Here is a 24,735-nt window from a genome sequence, read left to right on the forward strand (position 1 = left end):
ACAATGGCAGTGTGGTTTCTCTGCTTCTTCAGATAAAAAACAAAACAAAACAGCCAGTGCATTGTCAGGATATAAGATGGTCACAAATTCTAGATGCTATCAATAACCAGCAATGTTAAAATGTTTTGTTTTATAGATTCCACTTTGCCGGTGTCATTTATAATGTTCTTTATTTTCACAAACGCACAACAACGCATTCCATTTTTTATTCTTATATTTATTTCTTATGCATTCAGTGTCTAAAATAAGGGCTAAAATATCCTGATGTCACAAAAACAACTTAATCTCCCATAGCAACATGAAGCTACTAATCTGGAAGGCAACACAATTTGAAAAAAAAATTAAATCGAACGAAAGACCGTGGCTTCCTCAATTTACACTTATAGGTGTCATGAATTTGTGTTTATTGTAAGAAATTGGACAGTGTAAATGACTGATAAGGCAATCGCTGGATAAAGTGGTTCACAACTCATATTGGTAGAAAGCTTTGCACAAGAGTGCCATTACACCTCCACTCTATATTTAAGCTCAGGCGTAATACAACTTTTATCTTCTGCTTTTTGACGAGTTTGCCTTCAATTTCAATGAACTGCAATATGACGGAGCGCTTTAGAAGTTGCATCACATGGGTCTAATCTCATAAATCCCACATCGAGTCAAACGGCTTTCTCCTCTTTGACCTCTGTGCCACCAGACAGAATGTTTTGTACCAAAGGTCAGTGCAGATGAAGAAGATACGATCAGATATCTCCTGCGTGTAACAGCATATCTGTGCCTGGCAGCTGAAAAAAAGGGTTAACTGACCACAGCCTTGTTCAGTAGGAGGGACGGGGGTATCGCGTCTGTCACCAGTTTTTGGCGGGATCTGACCCCTCCCCTTAGAATTTATAAGAGGCTGCTCTCCCAACAGAGAGTGGTCAACCAGGAGCGAAATGTCACTATGTGAAGGAGGGCTTCTCGAATCTTGGGATCCCTAAAAATCGATCAACCGTTTCTGGAATGATTTGGAGTGGAAAGGGGCGTGCATTCAATCAGGAATAAGAATGTAAACGATTGTAAATTGCACATTAATCAGCCAAAGTAAATACTTTATAGGCACTACGAGACAAAACATTTCAGACTAACCGATTCTTTGACTCGTCATTTTTGTGATTCTGATAATGGCACAGCGGTACAGTGGAGGACTTTTCCTTATAAATGAGTGTTCTTCCCTTTCTGGACATGTTATAGACAACTAGACAGTGGCACACTTGTAAACAAGAGGCACAATAAGAAAAAAGCCGATAATGTAACCACTCAGTTCCGTAATGTATGTTTCAGTAGGTTAACTATTTTGCCGGTGTGTGTGTGCACTGCATATACTGCAGTGAAAGCATGAGGGCAAAGAAGGCACAGGAAACAGAATGACACTGAGGGGAAGGCATGCCACAGGGTGCTTCACAAGACCAGTATCAGTGTCAAAAATGTTAAAACGACTTCCTTACGCTGGCCCCCACCAAAAAAAAGTTCCCGGAACACAAGTCTAGTGCAAAATGGTTGTTACAGTAAACTGTCACTTGCTGGCCAATCAGAAATTCAAAGGTCAGCGCACAAGTTGAAGTTTAAGTCCAAGACTTCCGTAGCCTAGAGGAAACACCGAGGGCAGAGCAAGACGACTGGATTAACATTAGAAAACCTATTGTGACAATGAAGGTTGCAATGTCAACTTCATTACTCATGTCAATCTCGTTACCTCAAAGTCCTGTCTTATCTTAATTCTCTGTAAACAAGTCAATAATTTAAGGATCATTTGAAATTATCTTAAAGGTATGTTTTAAATCTTTACAAAGGACAGCATTGGCACAGTGAAACAGGCCATTAACTTTAGACGGGGATTATGGTGCATTTGTTGCGATCGGTAAATGTTCATTCCAATGAGGTGCAGACAGCGTTAAGGTTCTATAACGCTGCACGATTTATCAATTGTGGTGGACGTTAGGTCGGTGAGACCAAATGATTTTGCATTCCATTCCATCTCCTGCCATCATTAAAAAGGTGTATTCCGCAGAAACAGTATTATCAGCCCAAATAAATAGCCTTTGCCTTCAGAGCAACCTAAGAGACGAAAAACACCACAAAGATAATAATTATTTAACACTTTCTTCTAGCAAATAGATCACACATGCTGCTTAGTCAACCAATGGAAAATAATTTTCTGGCAACACACCACCAGAGAAGCACGTTGGTGTGTTATGGTCAAGACAGTTGACGGAGGGGAGGAGCTTTGGCGGAATATCAGATCACTACAGGTCGATTTTGTTAAGGCCAAAGAATGAGAGGCGGGCGAGAGAGAGACACCAATGAAAGGAAAGCGAGAAGTGCGCAAATGAGTTGACAACATAGCTCAGCCGGATGTGTGAGAGGAGAGGTGGACAAGGCTGGACTGGAGGAGGCAGGAGGGCAGCAGGGTCCATGGATGGAGCACAGTGAGAAGGTGGCCTTGGTGTACAAGTAGATATATGTCTATATTGTGCGTGTGTGTGTGTGAGTGTGTGAGTGTGTGTGTGTCTCGGAGGACTCGGCTTAGCAGGCACAGCCGCCCTGGCTCTCTGGAGGCGAGTCGTGGAGGCCATGGTTCCTGTGGTTGAACACCAAGTTAATGTCTCCCTCCATGCTCTCGTTCATCTTCTCACAAATGACGTCCACTAGCCGCTCAAACACCTGCTTGACGTTGATGTTGTCCTTTGCGCTGGCCTCAAAGAACTGGAAACCTGTGCGGAAACAATTGATCCGTATTTACAGATCCACTAAGCTCCTCAATTAATGAAAAGAGAGACTAAATACTTTTAAATATTAGTATACAAGATGGCTAAACTACAAGTGTATAGAGGTACAAGCAGCAGATGCCGCTCCTGCGTTGTGGTCTAGGGTCCGTCCTCACCTAGTTCCTCTGCCAACCTCTGGCTGTCCTCCGTGGGGACGATCCGGTCGTCCTCCAGGTCACACTTGTTCCCCACCAAGATGACCTGGGCGTTGTCCCACGAGTACGTCTTGATCTGGGTCGCCCTGCAAGACACAGCGAGTGAAGCCCGGGCGTCTAATGTATTTAAAATGCACTGCTATGTTGACCCTCGGGTGCCTTACTCACCAGTCCTGGACTGCGTTGAAGGATTCCTGGTTGGTGATGTCGTACATGAGCAGGAAGCCCATGGCTCCCCGGTAGTAAGCTGTGGTGATGGTCCTGTAGCGCTCCTGCCCTGCTGTGTCCTGTAACCACACACACACACACAGACACACATACACACAGACACACAGACACACACACACACACACACACACCTTAACTTCAACAACATCCTGACACAAGTCAACATTCTACAATTCTGCGTCGTCATAAAAATATCATCATGTGTCGTCACTGCCATGAACCACAGGGTGGCAATATTGATGAGACTACTGTATGACCTCTGTGTGTATTGTACCAGTGATTCCAACAAATCTGGGTTGTATAAGAGAATTGTACAAAAAGCTATTTTTATTCAACATTAGGGATGCAATCTATATACAAAATTGCATTGCATTCATACCATTTTAAAGTTTGTCTAACTACATTTTTTTTTTTCTACTTTTTGTTCAGATATCTTGGCCATTACATGGTATTACAGAATAGTTCATACAATGCTTTATAGTTCATACATCTGCTTGGACCCGCTTGCTATTTATTATTATTATTATTATTACTGTATTTAGATAGCTCAAATGTACCTGATATGTGTCTGAAATGTGTGTTAGACGGTAAGATATGGCTACGTATCTTCCCAGATATCGTCAGAGATTTCAGTTATCATAACATTGTAATATCTCAGCAAAATGATATATTAATATCCTGGTCTAGCTACTTGACAGTAAAGTAATCTGAACTTATCACACCGTTCCAGCTGAGTAAAATAAAAACAAACAACAAAACTCTACAGTACCTGCTAGAGTTTTGTATCCACGTTACTTATGATTATTGATGATGATAGTGGATTATTTACAAAACAGGGACAATTTTGTCTTCCTTGGCAACTATGTATCTGCGCGAACTAATACAGTATCAACAATATTCAATCTTTAGGCCTCTTTTATTTAACCTCTGTATGCTCCCGTTAACTTAAATGACGCAGAATAACGGTTATACTTGTAATACTAAGATCTGCTACGCCAATAAATTGAACAAATTATTAAATGGACGTGTCAGAACTTCTCTACTCAAAAGGCAAAACCAGGATAGCTGTCTTTCGTGCCAAAGCTGCAAGGCTTAATACCGCTCACCGGGACTTGCCATCTCAGCATATCAAAAAACACTTAGGGTAATTAAGGACCTTTTCGGGTTTCTCTTCAGTCAACTGCAGCGTACTCAGAATGCGACAGCAAACTCTTAAGGAAGCTCAACACATCACGCCAATTTTCAGGTCTGCAGTGGCTTCCAGTGTGTTGTAGAATTGATTTTAACATACGGCTGGGGGTTTATAAATCTCTCAATGGCTTAAGGCCAAAATACATATCCAATTATAATAGCTTAAAATATGAACCGTTCAGACTTTTTTTTAGGTCGTCTGGGACCGGTTTTGCTGTGCCTAGAGTAAAGACAAAACATGGTGAAGCGGTGTTTCGTTATTATACTAAGCTTGAAGGTGCAGTGTGTAGAATTTACGGAACGGACTAGTAGAAATGGAATATAATATTCATGAGTATGTTTTAAATTAGTGTATAATCCCATGAAAATAAGAATTATGTTTCTGCTACCTTAGAATGAGCCGTTTTTTTTATCTACATGGGCGCAGGTACTCTTCATGGAGGCCTCCATGTTGCGCCGCCATGGGGAGGGGTATTCCGTTGCTTCAGATCTGCAACTCTAAATACCACTGAATTCCACACACTGCACCCTTAAATAAACCACTATAATCAAAGAATATGAGGGCATCCAAACCCTACAGGAGTGAGGGATTCTTGCTGTGTATGGTTTCTCTACTCTCATGGGACCTGAATATGAGTTTGAATTCACACAATCATTCCCCATTGCCGTGTGTCGCCAACCGTTTGTGCTAAACTTCCGAGGAGAGATAATCAAACGCAACTGCAAGTGGTGCAAGTCTGCATCAGTAAACACGACTGGCAGAGAAAGGGAACGGGTGCAAGTTTCACAGATTGACAGTGCATGGATCCCACCCTCCTATCCTGTATCCCAGTTCTACTGCCTTGTTGATTGGAAAAATCCCCTAAGTCAGTGGAAACTTTGTGTAACGCCACTGCCAAATTAGGTAAGAGGACACTAACATAAGTACACACACACACACACACACACACACACACACAGTCTAAAAGGTGAGAAGATTGAGTTGGCACGGCAACTATCCAAGCCAAGCCCCTCTCGTGGTTACTTGGTAACCTGTCTGGGTCCCTTATTTGCATTGTGTGTGTGTGTGTGTGGGGGGGGGGGGTACATCTGGGTGGCTCTGCGGTTTTGTGATGTTTTCCTCACAGTGAGGAGGAGGAGGGGGGTTGTCCAGGTAACCACCGGCCATTGAGGTTCATGAATGTTCAATTGTCGCCTAGACTGTGCCGGCTGTTCAGTCCAAATGAGCCCTCTCTCTCTTTTTAATAGAGGACAAGACACAGACCGGTTTCAGCCATGCAAACAGCGGGGACACTGTGAGGGACTTAAATAGTGCGTCCCTCAGCTGCGAGAGACTCCTGCTTTCCGTCAGGGGCGACTTCTGTTGAACCCATGTACAAAATGTTATCTGATTCACGCAGACCTGATCAAATATGTGTCTGCGTAATTGGGACCGTCTAAATAGATATGGTCTCCACTGTTGTCATAACCAACAATATAGAGAAAACCAAGGCAGGGTCCTTCAAGCAGATGCGCGTGACGGCAGAGGCAGTTAAAACAGGACTCGGGTCAGAGACATTGACGTCATGTCGACGCCAGCACCCTAATCTTTATGCATGCGTCATCTGTTTTATAGCCGTCCACACACACACACACACACAACAGTGACACACACTAGCTGTAATCCCTATAAGCCTACTGCACACACACCACATGTCTTTGTTTGCATATTGGCCAAGAAACCATATGCATTTCAAAGTCACACAAAGAAATGTAAAAAAAATACCAACAATTTTAAGGGACTGGCCTGTGTGTGTGTGTGTGTGTGTGTGTGTGTGTGTGTGTGTGTGTGTGTGTGTGTGTGTGTGTGTGTGTGTGTGTGTGTGTGTGTGTGCGCACGCACTAAAGGGGGGCCATGTGGCGTGCAATCAGGCCAAAGACCTGCTTCCATGTTATGTAACAGAATTGGACAAAAACCTTACAAAGCCTTATGATGTCTCCTCCAGTGTTTGGCAGAAGCAAGAAGATCTTGGATTACTGAAGCAGGGAAAGTCGTCAAGGTTGATCATTAACATCACTTAACTTCATATTTGTGCCTCTAAGGCAGGGCTCACGTTTAGATGGGACTCCTTGTCCCACGCCCTCTAAACACACTGCTGCCGCTGCCGCGTAATCTCCGCTGTGTTCAAGTCAGACACAGAGAATCAACTTCCTCTGCTTCCTTAGTGTGAGATCCCTTTTGTGATTTTAACAGCTTCTGACCGTCCCTACCACTGGCGAGGACGCCAAATGAGTAGAATCCAAAACGTAAACACATAAAAACGCCTGCCTCTTCAGCAAATACTGCGGCGCTGCTCTCGACCAGAGAATCCAGAACTTCTTTGCAACATCTAAAATAGGCAATACACAAAAGAAAACAGCCCATCATGATATTCTACTATCCCTCTAATCAACCATGCCATCCCATGCCGCATACAATTCATACCCCAGGTCGTCAGAGTGAGAAACGGGCCGTATCGGCTCCAATAGATGCGTGTGAATGTGTGTGTGTGTGTGTGTGTGTGTGTGTGTGTGTGTGTGTGTGTGTGTGTGTGTGTGTGTGTGTTTTGGTGTGTGTGCTCCGCCCCTGCTCGATCCGTCTTAATCAATGAACAATACCTACGCCTACAGAATGCTTACGCAAGGCGATGGGTCTAGTTAACTTGGATCTGGGGGGGGGTTACATAAAATACTTCTCTCGTCCCGGCTCGGCTTGCGGATAGCGTCATGCCATAATGTCGTGGAAAAAAAACAAAACAGCCTCAATTTCGACAGGAAAGCATTCGGGACATCGAGAGCTCAGGGGACGGGCGGCCGCCCCCCGACGATGGAACCTGAAGAGCGATTCGCTACGGGGTTGAATGGTCTTTCACTCTGGCGTGAACAAGAGTGCCCAACGCCCTCTGAACTACACCTGTAATCAACGGCGGGGCGGCGCCCCGGGGGCTGGGCTTTGTCTGCATCGATTACCGGTCTGGAGAGCAGGAGACCTTCCTCCTCTGGCGTGGACAGATCACTCCTGTTCACGCCCCACCACGTGCACTGTGGTAGATACAGGAGAGCGTTGCCGTTGCAAGGATGTTCCTTGAAACGCCGTTCTTTAAAAGGTGAAGGTGCTGCCTCTGCTTGTCTTGACAAATCCTGTCTTCGCCCCGTATCCTCTATCGCTACATGTTCTATGTCCAAGCACAGTAAATGGGGCATTTTGTGGAACATAATAAGGAATATTGAGGTACTGAGGTCTCAGTTTGCCACCACACAAGTCATAATATTGCTTTTAGAAACGGTAGTTCTATTCTATTGCGGTTTATATTTCACTGCTGTGCGTCACTTTCCTTCTTTTTCCCCTTTGTCGTCTATTAAAAGATGATCTGGTAAACAGCGATGCGAGGTGAGACTTGAACTCCCAACTGCCTTGAGAAAAGTCGAATTTGTCAGTTGCATAAATTCAAAGACCAATCTTGAACTGGGAGATGCATATCCCTGTGTTGCCCGTCAGTGTTGACACGACATCCAAACTAAAGAAAAGGTTGCACATTCACTATTGAAATGGTATTATATAAATTATACTGCAGGGGACGTTGAAAGCCAGGCAATGGGCCTTACGATCCTAAAAGTCAAATATTATTCATACAGTGTTGAACTTTTGCACGCGACCGCACCCAACTTGTTGACTGTTGATGAGACCGACCGACCTCAGGACATTTCCAAACACTTGTTCACCTACCCAGATCTGCAGCTTAATCCTCTTGTCGTTGCGAAAGACGGTCTTGACTTTGAAGTCGATGCCCACCGTGCTGACGAAGGCGGAGGTGAAGGAGTCATCGGCGTATCGGAAGAGGAAGGAGGTTTTCCCCACGCTGCTGTTGCCGATGATCAGCAGCTTGAACATGTAGTCGAAGTTCTGGTCGGCCGCGTCCTTCTGGGACGGCTGCTGCTGGAGCCGGGAGTCGTTCGATGCCATCTAGAGCAACGGGGGCGGACATGAGGGATTAGGGGGCGACGGATTAAATGTTAAATTCCCCCCAGTCCAACTCGCAGGAATATTCTTGTTTGGAAATATTTTCAGCCTCTGTACAAGTTTTACAACCCTGGCACCGGTTGAACAATCTCATAGTGATATATTATGGGATCGCAGATGTAGTTCCGCAACGCTGTTATAAATTGGATAGCTGAAATAAATAAAAAACAGTTACATGTCGAGTTACGTGTTGAGGAAATGGTCTCTCTTAGCCGAAGGAAAAACGCTTCACTTACAAATCCATCTCTCTCCAGTGCAGGTACAAGCTGACCTGCCATTAGACCTGTTAAGCGGCAGTCATCTAACAGCGGTGAATAACGGTGTGTGTGAACAGAGAGAAGCTCCCCATCTGCCTCCGCACGCACGCACGCAGCTGATCAATAGGTGCAGCTCAGCACCGCCTCCCCCCGATGCTCCTCGTCTCCGTGGAGACCTGCCTCTGGACTCAGCTTCCAGCCAGATCCATTAGCGGTCAGAGCGGTCCACTCACTTAGCTTCTAACGGGCCAGATGGAAAGCGGCCAGACCGGGTCCCAAAGATGTCTATCACGCTGCCACTGGCTCGAATGATAGACAAAAGTGGGCTTCGCTTTAGAGTGGGTTTAGGAAAGCCCTGTTTTCATAGGAAAGCCCACGCAGAGTGCACCAACTTTTCCCGGTTTAGAGGGAGTTTCTAAAAACCATCTCAAACGTTACACCTTGGATTTGGGTGAATTGGGTCATTTCTGAGGCAAACATTAAAGTGTATCGGCTTATAGTCTATCGCTGTGTGCACAGCGATAGAATAAGCCGTAATGAGATTGTTCTTATTCACAGACAGAAAAAAACAGCCTGTGGGCTCCTCCACACACCTCTGCTGCAGAGCCCTGAGTGGCATTAAAACACATTCAGTCTGCACTCAAAGACCGGAGACATTACATAAAAAGCATTCTGAAGAACGCTTTTTATGTAATTCCACGCAAGTCACAACTCTCGGCTCAATGTGATTTCTCAAAACACAGACTGTGTGGTCTCGTATCATATGACACTTTCAAAAGGTCACAGAAGGCCTAAAAGGCCATTTGCAAGATCCCACACAATGGATTCATCCATAAGAAATGGTGTTGTTTTCCAATCTCCACTCCATCACTGGCACAACTTAAGCCCAAGAAAAAAAAACACGTCACATGTTTCTCACGCTTAAGAGAGCGGCAAAGAGGGCCCGTGGGCGAGGGAGAAAGCCTTCTATTTGTTTTGTTGCTCTGACAAACTAATTCCTCATCTTAACAGTTTTCACCCCCAAGTGTATATTCCCTCATCAAATGACCCAAGATCATATGAAGAGTCTTCTGAGCGCCACAGCTGCAGAGTATGGTTTAACGGGATTATCATCAGTATGTCCGAATTCCCTTTCTGCACGTCCCGATAATCCTACAAATGCTCACCACGGCGTGGTTCTGTGTGGCTATGTACAGTGGAAAACAGAAGCGCATTAGTGCTTAATGTGTGAGCAAACAGCAGCGTATGCTCGCATATAACATGTGTGTGAGCAGAGATCTAGAGTGATTAAGAGGGCAACACGCCTTCTTTTTTTTTTTGGGGGTTATTATTACGGATGGGTATCCACACCTCTGAAAGGGACTAAGATTCTTCAACCCAATGAGACATATACAGTTTAATACCAACGTATTGGAAGGAGAATCATCATCAAGCGGAGTTAAGTAATATAACGATGGGTTGAACAGAAGATTGCCAAAGACAGACAAGTGTGACGTTAGTGGTTGGTATTGTTTGCTGAGGAGGAGTCAGGCCCGCTGACAGCAAATCACCACTATTGATTATTTGGCATCTGTCACATCTGTTCCATCGTTACAGTGGGGGGAGGGGAGGGGAGGGGAGTGTCGACTGACGACAAGCTCATTCGAAAGTGGGGGATTGTAGCTGTATTCCATTTCAAATAAACCCGGCTTAGAATAAATAAACGTAAATTAAATAAAATATTTTTCTATATATATATATATATTTTTTTTTTTTTACAAAAAAAACAAAAACATTTCAAATAGCAACTGACAGTCACTGCCATACCACTGACCAAATTAATTTGAAAGGGTGGATTCTACTTTTATAACATAAATAAACACATTTTTGCTATTTTGCTATTTTTTTAAATTAAATTATAATATTAACAGTAATTCAAAAAAAAAATACAAATGTCAAACTGCAACCTCTCCGTGCCAAACCCGCCTCCGGTTTATAAGAAAAATAAAACACAAAAACGAAGGTGAAATCAAATGAAGTAAGATGAAGTGTCATTAAAGCATATAGATGTATGGAAGTTTGAATTGTGTGGGGGGGGGGGGGGGGAAGCTTATCTGTCGTATGTGTCCGACATAAGGTGGAGGAAGCGGCAGCCCGGACTAAAAAACAGGAAAAGCCTGGAGAAACTTCTCCCACCTCCCTTACCTCCTTGTGGAAGAGGTAAGAGCTCCTTATCCGTCCCCTTCTTCAAATACTCGCCGCGATACTCCGCGGAGATATTCCCGAAAGGTCGCCCCCGCCGCGGTCTGGTCTCCTCGACAGCTTCTCTCTCGGCGCTCGGGCAGTGGAGCAGCTCCCGGATCCGACTTGTGTACAGAGCTGAGCAGCGCGGTGCGGAGCCCTGCTAAGCAGCCTCCCTCGTCCCACGTCCACCTGGAGCGGCCTTAAAGTGGCAATCCCTCACATTTATGGCAAATCACATTACCCCGACATTTGGCACTTTTGATTGGCCGGCGCTTTTTAATAAAGCAGTCATTCAATGTCATTCGGGTTACGAATGTGCTTCTGAATGATTGTGATCGTGATCGTTATCGGGAATTCCGGATAGGCGTGAGGCTTATGGCAAGCAGGCAAAAATTGGGCGCACGCAAGTTTTAGATATTAAGCTGCAGCTGTCAATTTGGTAAAGCAGCGGGCCCGCGCAGAGACGTGAAGTGGGGCAGGTGTTAAAAGAATACAAATAAAAGGCACATGGAATAGGGGGAGTGGGCGGGCAAGAGTTTCCGTTACGCACGCTGTTTTGTTTCGTTCCATAAGGAAACGGAGCATCACGGCGCCCGCGGCGGTGCGCATCGGGGCGCCCGCGATCGGGGCGCCGCTGCGCGCGCCACACGTTCCGCATGAATATGCATATCTTGCCCAGACAATCTGCTACCTTGATGCCCGTTCACACGAAGAAAAAAAAACAACAAAAAAAACCCCCGCACCTGATTAAAAGGTCGCCATGGAATCTGCACGTGCCTGTAAAGCAGCGTAGCTAGTTGCGACCCGTCAACTGTCAATTTGGAAGCACATTCACAAACATACAGCACCGTTGAATTGACAAGTAGCTTCCCCCCTGCAAATGACCCGTGTCAGTCAGAAGAAGGAATAACGTTTGGGAAAAATTAACTTCACCGTCTCAGAGTGAAGACGAGCCTCGACCCGGATGTCGCGGCCTTGAAATGGAATTCTGGGATTTGTAGTGTGATCCACCCGACACGCACAACCCCATGGAATTCCACCTTAATGAACTTTAATGTTCTTTAATGTTTCCTCTCGGGGGCGGAGAGAGTTCATGGCGGTTTGTTAGTGTGACAAATTCAGATAAACTACGCGCCCGTAATAAAGGAAGGGTACGTAGAGTAGGGGTAGTGGAAAATCAGGGTTTGCTTCTTCCTGCTCCTTTTGGGACATGCGAATGAGAAATTTGCTGAACGTTAACTTTCATTTTTTTGCGTATTGTTGGGTATTTCTTGTCGATTGCTTCTTAAAAGTCTGAAATAAAACAAATCGATCAATCAATTACACTTTGTATTGCAGTATATTTCAGGGGTAACTATCCAATAGAACTATGAGATGTACATTGTGGCAGCTCTCCTACAACCCACCACCCAAGTGGCGTTTTCAGGGACCTCCGGCACAGACACACAGACGACGTGGGTTGTAGAGACCTGTTTATTGTAGAGAATCGGCCAGTTGGAATTAGCCCAGGAGCAGATAGACATATGTCATGACAAGGGCTCCTCTCCTGAGTGTGTGTGGGGATGGCGGTTTTACCTGTTGCTCCTTAGACCAACCAACGAGCATACCAGGTCAGGTATGGCTGCTCGAACCACACCAACCCCACACCATAGTACATGCTGCCAGATTCATAACAAATTTTTAGCTTGCAGCTGCAGATATTATGCACGATTATTAGTAATCTCACATCCCACTGTGCAGTGTTCGGATGAATTGTTCGGATGAAATGTTCGGATGAAGGAAATATAAATGCTCCAGTGTATTATCTTGTATTAAAAGACTAGTTACACAACACACACACACCACACATTCCATTTACTTCACAGAGAAAGGTTGAATAGAAATCCTCACAACATTTCTCCACTAACTTCCTCATGTTTTACCCTTCACGCCCACGGAGCGGGAATTCCAAAGAACATTTCTTCCCCTTATCTCTTAAAAGTCTGCAAATGGCTTAGTCATACATTTTTGACAGTATTTTTGTGTTGCTCCACAACTCCCGTCATTCCACAATATGCCATCAAACTCAACAGCTGACCGAAAAGTCTACTCCCTATGGCATTTGGAGTGGATGAACTTGTTTTGGGGTAAATGAGGATATTTCCTGATAGGGAGCAGAGGCCTCTAGAGTGAAGTTAGCCGACTTCTCTGTGACAAGAGACAAAGGTATAAACACTGCTATACTGTAGGATTGTATATTTCACATTTGGACATGACCTATTTTTCTTGTTTTTTTTCATTTTTATTTCTTATGTTTTCATTGTCATTTTAGGTTATATCGATTGTTTATTATTCAGTTCTATCGTATATTTTCACAATTTTCCATAAATTGCCATTTTCTTTTTTCATATTTTTTATTGTATTGCTTTATTATTTTGCCTATTGTGTTTATATCAATCTATCTAATCTGCATGCAATGACTTCCTCATCGAGCCTCTAAAAACCAGATCAATTAGCGATCAAGGGGGTTATTTCAAGTGCATCACCATGTTTGTCACCTGATCCAGGCGGTTACTAGGGCCGACTTAAAACATACCTACTACCTCGAACAATCTCTCCCCGCGGAACATCTAACTCCTATGCTCCGGACCGACAGCACTGTGTGGTCGCTGTCCAGGGATCCATTAGTGCTGATAATGTAGCTGTGATAGGGACAAGTGCGTCTCTTGTCCGACAGCTTACTCTGTTCCCATTGTCAAAGCTGCTCCTCTTCAAATCTGCTGTGCATCACTGTAATCACGATAAAACCTGCCTGTTTAAAATTCAGGAAATGAAGATGCTGGCTTGGAGCAGGGGGACGAAAAATGAACAGGCAACAAAAAGACAGATGATTTAATGATTTATGATTTAAATAAAATAAATGTCAAAGCTAAACGAACACACCACGCAACATAGTTCTTGATTGACAAAACGCTGCAACACCTTCTGCATACAGATGCGTTTCAGTAAAGAGCATGTTAATGTTGAAACAACATTTGGAATTAGGCTAGGCACATTATCTTCTCAGCACTCTGAAACTTTACAGAGGTCAGTCAAAAGACATTTCTGTGGGATTGATTGAAAGAAATGTGAGTCAAGATGATCCACTAAACGTTAAACTAGATCCTATGAAGGCGTTTTAAAGAGCAAATGAGGCTCATGAGAGACGTGTATAGGGGATGTTTTTTGGACCTCGCCTTTCACTGTCGCTGATGTGGATCCACACCTCGTTCCCCTGGGGGTATTCAGAGTACTTCCCCTTCCAGCGCACATCTACACGACCTGCCTTCAATGACACTACACCGCGTTTGTTTACTCAGTTTTACATAAAAGTGTTCAGGACAGCGAAATATGAAATGACTGTTAGGAAAAAGATCGCATGGGGGATCTAAACCCGTAAACGCCACTGTTCTAAATGGTGTTTAGATGGAGAGCAGTGTAGACAAGATTGGTGGTAGTGCAGAGGAACCCGATCAGGTTGCAGAGGTTGGAAATCCCGTGGTAGCGGCCAAACGTGCTCTTGAAGGCTCTGTACTTGGGGTCCTGCTCTTTGAGCTTGGCGTACGCCTCCTTCTGTCTGCCCAGACCCACCTGCTGCCCCAGCCCGTGCTCCTCCTCGATTTCCCTCAGCTGGAGCATCGCCTCCGTGGTCGCCGGGGCAAACCACTGGCTGTTCAGGCCAGACATGATCGGCGCCACAAAAAACAGGATCATCTGGAAAACAAGGAAGGGCTATACGAGTAAGAGCTGTATTCAATTCAAAATAGTTTCAATTCAGTCAGTAGACAGTATGTACTATTTTAATGTATTATTATTATTAGGCTTGCCCAAATGTTTACTACCTTTAAATCAAGGCTCAAAAGGTTTATATTTGCAACTCATTTTCAGTGAATAATCTCCCTTTAAATTGCAATTTAACCTTTTTTATCTTTGTTCCTTTTTTCCCTTCTGGAAAAGTCTTTACCTGTGGTGCTATGCACGAGCAAAATAGACTCTCATACTGTCTAGCTTTAATATTGCATATAGAAGTACATTGACCTATGATTTGTCATATTATATTATTAATGTTGGCCACTCGGCATCCACTGCAGCCTGGTCATCTTGGAAGGGGGACTACTCCTTCTCCGGCCCCTTCTCAAGGACCCGCCCCCCAAAGGGATTTTTTTGAGTTTTTCCTTGCCCAAGTTGGGTTCAGACCAGGGGATGCTGTTGATTTCTATGTGAAATGGGGGCTTGTGAAGCCCTTTGAGACTATACTGTGATTAAGGGCTAAATAAATAAACGTGACTACTCCAAATCAGAATGACCTTATTTCATTCATTTCAGGTGCATGTACATGTACTCGGAAATAATAATATTAATAATACAATAGAATAGTACTGGAGGTAAGTTAGGGTAAATTTCATTTAGGAGGATTTAAATGTTTATTTAATACAATACCGATATAGTACCCAGAATCCCGATTGTGGCGCTACCCCTTACAGCCGCCTGCACGAGCACCTTGTGTCGGTTACGCACATTTTAGTATTTTCAGTATTTTTAAGAGCATATTGCTACCTATTGTGTTTTATCAGTGGGTGTCGTGACATTTCACTGCATATATGTATGGCCGTATGTATATGTATGTGACAAATAACCTCTTGAATCTTGAATAAAAAGCAAAGTAAAAAATAAAATTTTCCATATATACACAAATAGCCAAATAAAAAAACGCAAAACAAGAATACAAGAATATAATATACAAATACACAATACATTCCTGTGTAGTAACAGTCCTCCTGAGTTTCTAGTTTGCTTGGAGTCCCAACGGCTAAAATGGGTGTGGGTTTGAGTCCTTCCATGTTTGTGTGCATAGGTCGTTTTTACATTAATCGCTGTGATGTTTATTATGTATTTTTTACATGTTTTTTGGAGTTTTCCTTCATTGCCCATGAGTATGACGTGTCAAACAAACTCACCTCGAGTCATTCATAAGAATGGCAATGAGATAATCATGTTACACCGTAATGTCTGACCTGCACACTCTCATGCCAGTCCAGGAGCTCTCTGGGGTGGTACGCTGCGTACACCACCATGTTCAAAGTGTTGCCGCAAAACAGACTGCAGAAATAGACTGGAAACAGCTTACTCTGCACCAGCCCAAAGGTGTGCAAGGTAACCACCCGCACCAACGCAAAGCCTGCGGGCCAAGAGAGACAGAAAAACAAAGCGAGAGTAAGCAAATACAAAACACTGCAAGACAAACATCAGCTTTGGGCTCTTACCTGCGATGAAGGAGACCCACACCTGCATCCCCCAGGAGAAGGCCAGCACCAGCAGGTGCAGCACCTTCACCAAGTCTGTGGGATCCCCTTCCGTCACCATGGCAACGATGTGCTAAACTGCAGGAAGCAACACGGGAGCAGAGAAGTGGAGACTTATGATGTAGATTAAGATGTAAATCAACATCATTCCAGCCTCAGCACTCTGTGTATGCTGCAGAGCTGTTAATCATCGACTAAACCGGAAAACCAGGACAGTTTATGACCGACAACACAAAGTAGTGATGTCCATTACAATTCCATTTTAAAGGTTGCTGCTATTCCACCACCCCGCAAAGAAATTGCACCGGTGAATGTTTAGCATTTTCACAATCCGCATCATTGTCCAGGAGCTACTTACCTCCCCTCTGCCACGGCGCACAGCGCTTGAAAAACACTGGGCAACGGTTCGGTCAGTTATCGCGTCCAAAAACACACACTTGCTCACAACCGTCCACACGCTTATCTGCGCAAAACGCGACCCTCCGCGTTCAAAAGCAGAATACAAACATGGGGAGTGCGCGGGAGCGCTCCGAAGCCACTTCCTCTATCCGCCGCGACGTTTCTAAACCACGCCCCCAAATGAAATGAAAACAATGTTCCAGACCAATCAGCGACCGAGTTGAGAATGTTTACACACTTGGCCCCGCCCCGTACGTTAGACAGACAGATAGACAGACAGACAAACAAACAGATAGACAAATAGATAGACAGACAGACAGACAAACAAACAGATAGACAAATAGATAGACAGACAGACAGACAAACAAACAGATAGACAAATAGATAGACAGACAGACAGACAAACAAACAGATAGACAAATAGATAGACAGACAAATAGAAGAAAGAAAGAAAACAAGAAACAAGAAACAGGAAAATAGATAGACAGATAGATAGATAGATAGATAGATAGACAGATAGACAGATAGATAGATAGACAGATAGACAGATAGATAGATAGACAGATAGATAGATAGATAAATAGACAGATAGATAGATAGATAGATAGATAGATAGATAGATAGATAGACAAACAGATAGATAAACAAATAGATAGACAGACAGACAGACAGACAGATAGACAAATAGATAGACAGACAGAGAGACAGACAGACAAACAAACAGATAGACAAATAGACAGATAGATAGATAGATAGATAGACAGACAAACCGATAGATAAACAAATAGATAGACAGACAGACAGACAGATAGACTAATAGATAGACAGACAGAGAGACAGACAGACAAACAAACAGATAGACAAATAGAAAGATAGACAAATAGATAGACAGATAGATAGATAGATAGACAGACAAACAGATAGATAAACAAATAGATAGACAGACAGACAGATAGACCGACAGACAGACAAACAAACAGATGGATAGACAAATAGATAGACAGACAGGGAGACAGACAGACAGACAAACAAACAGACAGATAGATAGATAGATAGATAGATAGATAGATAGATAGATGGATAGACAGATAGACAATAATCACTGAACCTCTGTATCATTTAAGTGAAGTGCGGAAACAGAAAGCGGCATTACCCACTCGAACCTCAAACGTCCACCCATCCGATCCACTTTTCGAAGTTTGGGGTCATTACGCCAATTCATTTGAGGTGGACCATCCTCCTTGTGGTTGGTTCAGTGAGACCCTCCTGTACCTGGGAACGTACTGCCACCTGCTGTTGAAGGCGTGTTAATAGCATGTTAAATTGGGCATGAATTCAATGAGTGCTCATTAATCCTGTTTAATCCAGTCAGAAAAATGTAGTTTATAGTTTGGTTTATCTCGTTTATGTGAGCTGCTGGGACATTACAGTTTCCCTTTGGGGATGAATTGAATACTAATACCCACCTACCTACCAATCTATCTAATCTGCATGCAATGACTTCCTCATCGAGCCTCTAAAACCCGATCAGAAGTGATCGAGGGGGTTATTTCAAGTGCATCACCTTGTGTTGAAGGACCATCTTACACGACAAAACCGACGGTTGTCTTAGAATGACGAGAATGAACCTCAGCGGTAGCTCATTGAAATGTTCGTCACCCGAACTAGGCGGTTACTAGGGCCGACTTAAAACGCACCTACTACCTCGAAACAATCTCTCCCCGCGGAACATCCACCTCCTATGCTCCGGAACGACAGCGCTGTGTGGTCGCTGTCCAGGGATCCATTAGTGCTGATTATGTAGCTGTGGCTGTGCTGTGTACTCTGTTCCCATTGTCAAAGCTGCTCCTCTTCAAATCTACCGTGCATCACTGTAATCACGATAAAACCTGCCTTTAAAGTTTTAATTTAAAGTTCAAAATTCAGGAAATGAAGACGCTGGCTTGAAACAGGGTGACGACCAATGAACAGGCAACAAAAATATTCAACAAAATAGCAATGTCTTTAATTCTGAAATGGATGACATTATTAGAAAGGAGATTTAGATCTGACAGTGTTAATTCAAAGACAATGATTGTTGAATGCCAAACTGCCGTTACAATTCTGTTGCGAAGGCATTCAACTTTAGAAATGCAACTTATGTCAGCTGAACTCGAGGTTGATGCCCTGATCATTCGCATTATGTTCAAACTGAACTATAATAAGAAAACCATGAGCGATTTCAACACTTTGTTTAAACTGCAGACGGAAAAGATCATGTCATTACAATTACATTAATTTGTGCCCCTTTTTAAACGGTAGGATAAGAGCAAGAGGGATGGATGCACCTCCTTAGAAAAGACAAATGATTGAATGATTTATGATTTAAATAAAATAAATGTCAAAGCTAAACGAACACACCACGCCACATAGTTTTTGATTGACAAAACGCTGCAGACAGATGCGTTTCAGTAAAGAGCATGTTAACGTTGAAACGACATTTGGAATTAGGCTAGGCACATAATCTTCTCAGCACTCGGAAACTTTACAGAGGTCAGTCAAAAGACATTTCTGTGGGATTGATTGAAAGAAATGTGAGTCAAGATGATCCACTAAACGTTAAACTAGATCCTATGAAGGCGTTTTAAAGAGCAAATGAGGCTCATGAGAGACGTGTATAGGGGATGTTTTTTGGACCTCGCCTTTCACTGTCGCTGATGTGGATCCACACCTCGTTCCCCTGGGGGTATTCAGAGTACTTCCCCTTCCAGCGCACATCTACACGACCTGCCTTCAATGACACTACACCGCGTTTGTTTACTCAGTTTTACATAAAAGTGTTCAGGACAGCGAAATATGAAATGACTGTTAGGAAAAAGATCGCATGGGGGATCTAAACCCGTAAACGCCACTGCTCTAAATGGTGTTTAGATGGAGAGCAGTGTAGACAAGATTGGTGGTGGTGCAGAGGAACCCGATCAGGTTGCAGAGGTTGGAAATCCCGTGGTAGCGGCCAAACGTGCTCTTGAAGGCTCTGTACTTGGGGTCCTGCTCTTTGAGCTTGGCGTACGCCTCCTTCTGTCTGCCCAGACCCACCTGCTGCCCCAGCCCGTGCTCCTCCTCGATTTCCCTCAGCTGGAGCATCGCCTCCGTGGTCGCCGGGGCAAACCACTGGCTGTTCAGGCCAGACATGATCGGCGCCACAAAAAACAGGATCATCTGGAAAACAAGGAAGGGCTATACGAGTAAGAGCTGTATTCAATTAAAAATAGTTTCAATTCAGTCAGTGGACAGTATGTACTATTTTAATGTATTATTATTATTAGGCTTGCCCAAATGTTTACTACCTTTAAATCAAGGCTCAAAAGGTTTATATTAATCTCCCTTTAAATTGCAATTTAACCTTTTTTATCTTTGTTCCTTTTTTCCCTTCTGGAGAAGTCTTTACCTGTGGTGCTATGCATGAGCAAAATAAGACTCTCATACTTTCTTGCTTTAATATTGCATATAGAAGTACATTGACCTATGATTTGTCATATTATATTATTAATGTTGGCCACTCGGCATCCACTGCAGCCTGGTCATCTTGGAAGGGGGACTACTCCTTCTCCGGCCCCTTCTCAAGGAACCCCCCCCAAAGGGATTTTCTGGGAGTTTTTCCTTGCCCAGGTGGGGTTCAGACCAGGGGATGCTGTTGATTTCTATGTGAAATGGGGGCTTGTGAAGCCCTTTGAGACTGTACTGTGATTCTTCTTCTTCTTTCGGCTGCTCCCGTTAGGGGTGGCCGCAGCGGATCATCTGCCTCCAATACCTTCTGTTCTGCGCTTCTTCTTTCATTACACCAACCGCCTGCATGTCCTCCCTCAACACATCCATAAACCTTCTCTTTGGCCTTCCTCTTTTCTCTTGCCTGGCAGCTCCATCCTCAGCATCCTTCTGCCAATGTAACTTGTCTCTCCTACACACGTGTCCAAACCATCTCAGTCTCGCCTCTCTCACTTTTCCACCAAACTGTCCAACCTGAGCTGTCCCTCTAATGTACTCATTCTTCATCCTGTCCATCCTTGTCACTCCCAATGAAAGTCTCAACATCCTCAACTCTGCCACCTCCAGTTCGGCCACCTGCCTTTTTGTCAGTGCCACCGCCTCTAAACCGTACAACATGGCTGGTCTCACTACCGTCCTGTAGACCTTTCCCTTCACTCTTACTGGAACCCTTCTGTCACAGATCACTCTGGACACTCTTCTCCACCCACTCCACCCAGCCTGTACTCTCTTCTTCACCTCTCTCCCGCACTCTCCCCTGCTTTGGATGGTCGACCCCAAGTACTTGAACTCATCTGCCTTCTCCACCTCCACTCCTTGCATTCTCAGCTTTTCGCCGCCCTCCCTTCCATTCAGGCACATGTATTCTGTCTTACTCCTGCTGACTTTCATTCCTCTTCTCTCTAATGCATGCCTCCACTTCTCCATGCTCTCCTCAACCTGCTCCCTACTCTCGCTACAGATCACAATGTCATCCGCGAACATCATAGTCCACAGAGACTCCTTCCTGATTTCATCTGTTAAACTGTCCATCACCACTGCAAACCAGAAAGGGCTCAGAGCTGATCCTCGATGCAATCCCACCTCCACTTTTAATGCCTTCGTCACGCCTACTGCACACATTACTACTGTCTGACTGCCCTCATACATATCCTGTACCACTCTTACATACTTCTCTGCCAGCCCCGACATCCTCATGCAATACCATCCTTCCTCTCTCGGCACCCTATCATAAGCTTTCCCTAAATCCACAAAGACGCAGTGCAACTCCCTCTGGCCTTCCCTGTACTTTTCCATCAGCATTCTTAAAGCAAACATTGCATCTGTTGTACTCTTTCCTGGCATGAAACCATACTGCTGCTCGCTGATCCCCACCTCTCCTCTTAACCTAGCCTCCACTACCCTTTCCCATAGCTTCATGCTGTGGCTGATCAACTTTATTCCCCCGGAGTTATTCTTGAAGATGGGTACCAGTACACTTCTTCTCCACTCCTCCGGCATCCTCTCCCTTTCCAGGATGGTGTTAAACAGTCTCGTTAGGAATGCCACCGTCGTCTCACCTAAACATTTCCATGCTTCCCCAGGTATGTCATCTGTGCCAACTGCCTTTCCACTCTTCATCTTCTTTAACGCTGTTCTCACCCCATCCTTGATAATTTGCTGCACTTCTTGATCCACTATACCCACATCATCCACTTTTCTCTCCCTCTCATTTTCCTTATTCATCAACTCCTCAACGTACTCCTTCCATCTTCTAAACACACTCTCCTCACTAGTCAGCACATTCCCATCATTATCCTTCATCACCCTAACCTGCTGTACATCCTTCCCAGCTTGTGCCCTTGGTCTTGCCAATCGGTACAAGTCCCTTTCTCCTTCCTTACTGTCCAACCTCTCATACAACTCGTCATATTCCTATTTCCTTTGCCACTTCTCTCTTCGTCTTGCGCCGCATCAGCTTGTACTCCTGTCTACTTTCTTCATCTCTCTGATTATCTAATTTCTTCTTCGCCAACCTCTTCTGCTCTATACTCTCCTGTACTTCCTCATTCCACCACCAAGAGTCCTTGTCTTCCTCCCTCTTCCCGCATGATACACCGAGTACCTTCTTGGCCGTCTCGCTCACCACCTCTGCAGTTGTTTCCCAGTCATATGGTAACCGTTCATTCCCACCTATTGCCTGCCTTACCTCTTCCTTAAAATGCATGCAACACTCCTCCTTTTCAACTTCCACCATTTTATCTTTGGTTCTTCTTTCACTCTCCTCCTCTTCTTGGCCTCCTGGGTCATCCTACAGACCACCATCCGATGCTGCCTCGCAACACACTCCCCTACCACTTTGCAGTCACTAATCTCTTTCTGATTGCACCCTCTTCCTCCCTCAGGTGGCACGGTGGCGCAGTGCATTGCACTGTTGCCTCACAGCAAGAAGGTCCTGGGTTTGATTCCTCTCCTTGACACCATACCCACACATCATCTTCTCATCACCTATGTCTCTGATTCCTTCACCAACATGCCCATTGAGATCTGCTCCAACGACCACACTCTCTCCCTCTGGGATGCTCTCCACCACTACATCCAACTCACCAAAGAATTCTTCCATCTCAGACCCAACTTGGGGAGCATTTGCACTGACCACATTCATTATCACCCCATCAATTTCCAGCTTCATTCTGGTCACCTCCAAAACACTCTTGACATATTCTTCCTTCAAGACTATCCCTACCCCATTTCTCCTGCCATCCACTCCATAGAAGAACAGCTTGTACCCGGCTCTGATACTCCTGGCCTTACTCCCCTTCCACCTGGTCTCTTGTACACATAGTACATCTACCTTCCTTCTCTCCATCATGTCAGCCAGCTCTCTCTCTTTACCCTTCATAGTGCCAACGTTCAAAGTTCCTACTCTCCTACCCTGTTGTCTCTGGACACGCCTTCCCCCTCTTCTTCTTCTTCTTCGGCCGACAGTAGCACGGGCCACGACTGATCCGGTACTGTGATTAAGGGCTAAATAAAAAAATGTGACTACTCCGAATCAGAATGACTTTATTTAATTCATTTCCGGAATGGAAAAAATAATAATACAATAGAATAGTACTGGAGGTAGGTTAGGGTAAGTTTCATTTAGGAGGATTTAAATGTATATTGAATACAACACAGATAAAGAACCCAGAATCGTGACTTTGGCGCCGCCCCTTGCAGCCGACTCCACGAGCGCTATTTTTTTTAGAGATTATTGCTACTTATTGTGCGTAATCAGATACAAATAGCCAAATAAATAAGCAAAACAATAATATAAGAATATAATATACAAATATACAATACATTCCTGTGTAGTAACAGTCCTCCTGAGTTTCTAGTTGGGTTGGCGTCCCAACAGCTAAAGTGGGTGTGGGTTTGAGTCCTTCCATGTTTGTGTGCATAGGTCGTTTTTACATTAATCGCTGTGATGTTTATTATGTATTTTTGACATGTTTTTTGGAGTTTTCCTTCATTGCCCATGAGTTTGGCATGTGTCAAACAAACTCACCTCGAATCATTCATGAGAATGGCAATGAGATAATCATGTTACACCGTAATGTCTGACCTGCACACTCTCATGCCAGTCCAGGAGCTCTCTGGGGTGGTACGCTGCGTACACCACCATGTTCAAAGTGTTGCCGCAAAACAGACTGCAGAAATAGACTGGAAACAGCTTACTCTGCACCAGCCCAAAGGTGTGCAAGGTAACCACCCGCACCAACGCAAAGCCTGCGGGCCAAGAGAGACAGAAAAACAAAGGGAGAGTAAGCAAATACAAAACACTGCAAGACAAACATCAGCTTTGGGCTCTTACCTGCGATGAAGGAGACCCACACCTGCATCCCCCAGGAGAAGGCCAGCACCAGCAGGTGCAGCACCTTCACCAAGTCTGTGGGATCCCCTTCCGTCACCATGGCAACGATGTGCTAAACTGCAGGAAGCAACACGGGAGCAGAGAAGTGGAGACTTATGATGTAGATTAAGATGTAAATCAACATCATTCCAGCCTCAGCACTCTGTGTATGCTGCAGAGCTGTTAATCATCGACTAAACCGGAAAACCAGGACAGTTTATGACCGACAACACAAAGTAGTGATGTCCATTACAATTCCATTTTAAAGGTTGCTGCTATTCCACCACCCCGCAAAGAAATTGCACCGGTGAATGTTTAGCATTTTCACAATCCGCATCATTGTCCAGGAGCTACTTACCTCCCCTCTGCCACGGCGCACAGCGCTTGAAAAACACTGGGCAACGGTTCGGTCAGTTACATGTATCTCGTCAAAAAACCCACACTTGCTCACAACCGTCCACACAAGCTTAAGTCAACCACGAAAACAATGTTCTGGACCAATCAGCGACCGAGTTGAGAATGTTAGTTGAAAATGGCATTACCCACTCAAACCTCAAACGTCCACCCATCTCATCCACTTTTCGAAGTTTGGGGCCATTACGCCAATTCATTTGAGGTGGACCATCCTCCTTGTGGTTGGTTCAGTGAGACCCTCCTGTACCTGCGAACGTACTGCCACCTGCTGTTGAAGGCGTGTTCATAGCATGTTAAGTTGGGCA

At 44.5% G+C, this 24,735-nt stretch overlaps 3 protein-coding genes across 3 annotated transcripts; all 3 read right to left on the reverse strand.

Annotated features, from left to right (window-relative positions):
* Positions 1-238: 238 nt before the first annotated feature.
* rab3db (RAB3D, member RAS oncogene family, b) lies at positions 239-11,007 on the reverse strand. The gene is made up of 5 exons (XM_080009126.1): positions 10,859-11,007; positions 8,124-8,360; positions 3,128-3,246; positions 2,921-3,045; positions 239-2,750 (listed from the first exon to the last, which is right to left on the reverse strand). Exons 2-5 carry the CDS (start codon positions 8,358-8,360, stop codon positions 2,563-2,565), a joined length of 669 nt encoding a protein of 222 aa, XP_079865252.1. The 5' UTR covers positions 10,859-11,007; the 3' UTR covers positions 239-2,562.
* Positions 11,008-13,767: 2,760 nt separating this feature from the next.
* tmem205 (transmembrane protein 205) lies at positions 13,768-16,765 on the reverse strand. The gene is made up of 4 exons (XM_080008972.1): positions 16,577-16,765; positions 16,180-16,296; positions 15,931-16,094; positions 13,768-14,629 (listed from the first exon to the last, which is right to left on the reverse strand). The coding sequence occupies exons 2-4, from the start codon at positions 16,277-16,279 to the stop codon at positions 14,327-14,329; spliced, it is 567 nt and encodes a 188-aa protein (XP_079865098.1). The 5' UTR covers positions 16,280-16,296; positions 16,577-16,765; the 3' UTR covers positions 13,768-14,326.
* Positions 16,766-19,154: 2,389 nt separating this feature from the next.
* LOC307237273 (transmembrane protein 205-like) lies at positions 19,155-24,430 on the reverse strand. The gene is made up of 4 exons (XM_080009981.1): positions 24,375-24,430; positions 23,978-24,094; positions 23,729-23,892; positions 19,155-19,815 (listed from the first exon to the last, which is right to left on the reverse strand). Exons 2-4 carry the CDS (start codon positions 24,075-24,077, stop codon positions 19,513-19,515), a joined length of 567 nt encoding a protein of 188 aa, XP_079866107.1. The 5' UTR covers positions 24,078-24,094; positions 24,375-24,430; the 3' UTR covers positions 19,155-19,512.
* Positions 24,431-24,735: the final 305 nt, after the last annotated feature.

The sequence above is a fragment of the Zeus faber genome (assembly GCF_960531495.2).
Source record: "Zeus faber genome assembly, chromosome: 11".
In the NCBI taxonomy this organism is placed as follows: domain Eukaryota; kingdom Metazoa; phylum Chordata; class Actinopteri; order Zeiformes; family Zeidae; genus Zeus; species Zeus faber.

Bases quoted from the DNA above. Each gene is read 5' to 3' on its own strand.
- rab3db (XM_080009126.1), bottom strand. From the start codon at position 8,360: ATGGCATCGAACGACTCCCGGCTCCAGCAGCAGCCGTCCCAGAAGGAC. The intron at 3,247-8,123 runs GTAGGTGAACAA...GTGTGGTTACAG, and splicing joins GGATTAAGCTGCAGATCTGG to GACACAGCAGGGCAGGAGCG. The intron at 2,751-2,920 runs GTGAGGACGGAC...GTTTCCGCACAG, and splicing joins GAGGTTGGCAGAGGAACTAG to GTTTCCAGTTCTTTGAGGCC.
- LOC307237273 (XM_080009981.1), bottom strand. From the start codon at position 24,077: ATGGTGACGGAAGGGGATCCCACAGACTTGGTGAAGGTGCTGCACCTG. The intron at 23,893-23,977 runs GTAAGAGCCCAA...CTTGGCCCGCAG, and splicing joins GTGGGTCTCCTTCATCGCAG to GCTTTGCGTTGGTGCGGGTG. The intron at 19,816-23,728 runs GTCAGACATTAC...CTTGTTTTCCAG, and splicing joins ACTGGCATGAGAGTGTGCAG to ATGATCCTGTTTTTTGTGGC.
- tmem205 (XM_080008972.1), bottom strand. From the start codon at position 16,279: ATGGTGACGGAAGGGGATCCCACAGACTTGGTGAAGGTGCTGCACCTG. The intron at 16,095-16,179 runs GTAAGAGCCCAA...CTTGGCCCGCAG, and splicing joins GTGGGTCTCCTTCATCGCAG to GCTTTGCGTTGGTGCGGGTG. The intron at 14,630-15,930 runs GTCAGACATTAC...CTTGTTTTCCAG, and splicing joins ACTGGCATGAGAGTGTGCAG to ATGATCCTGTTTTTTGTGGC.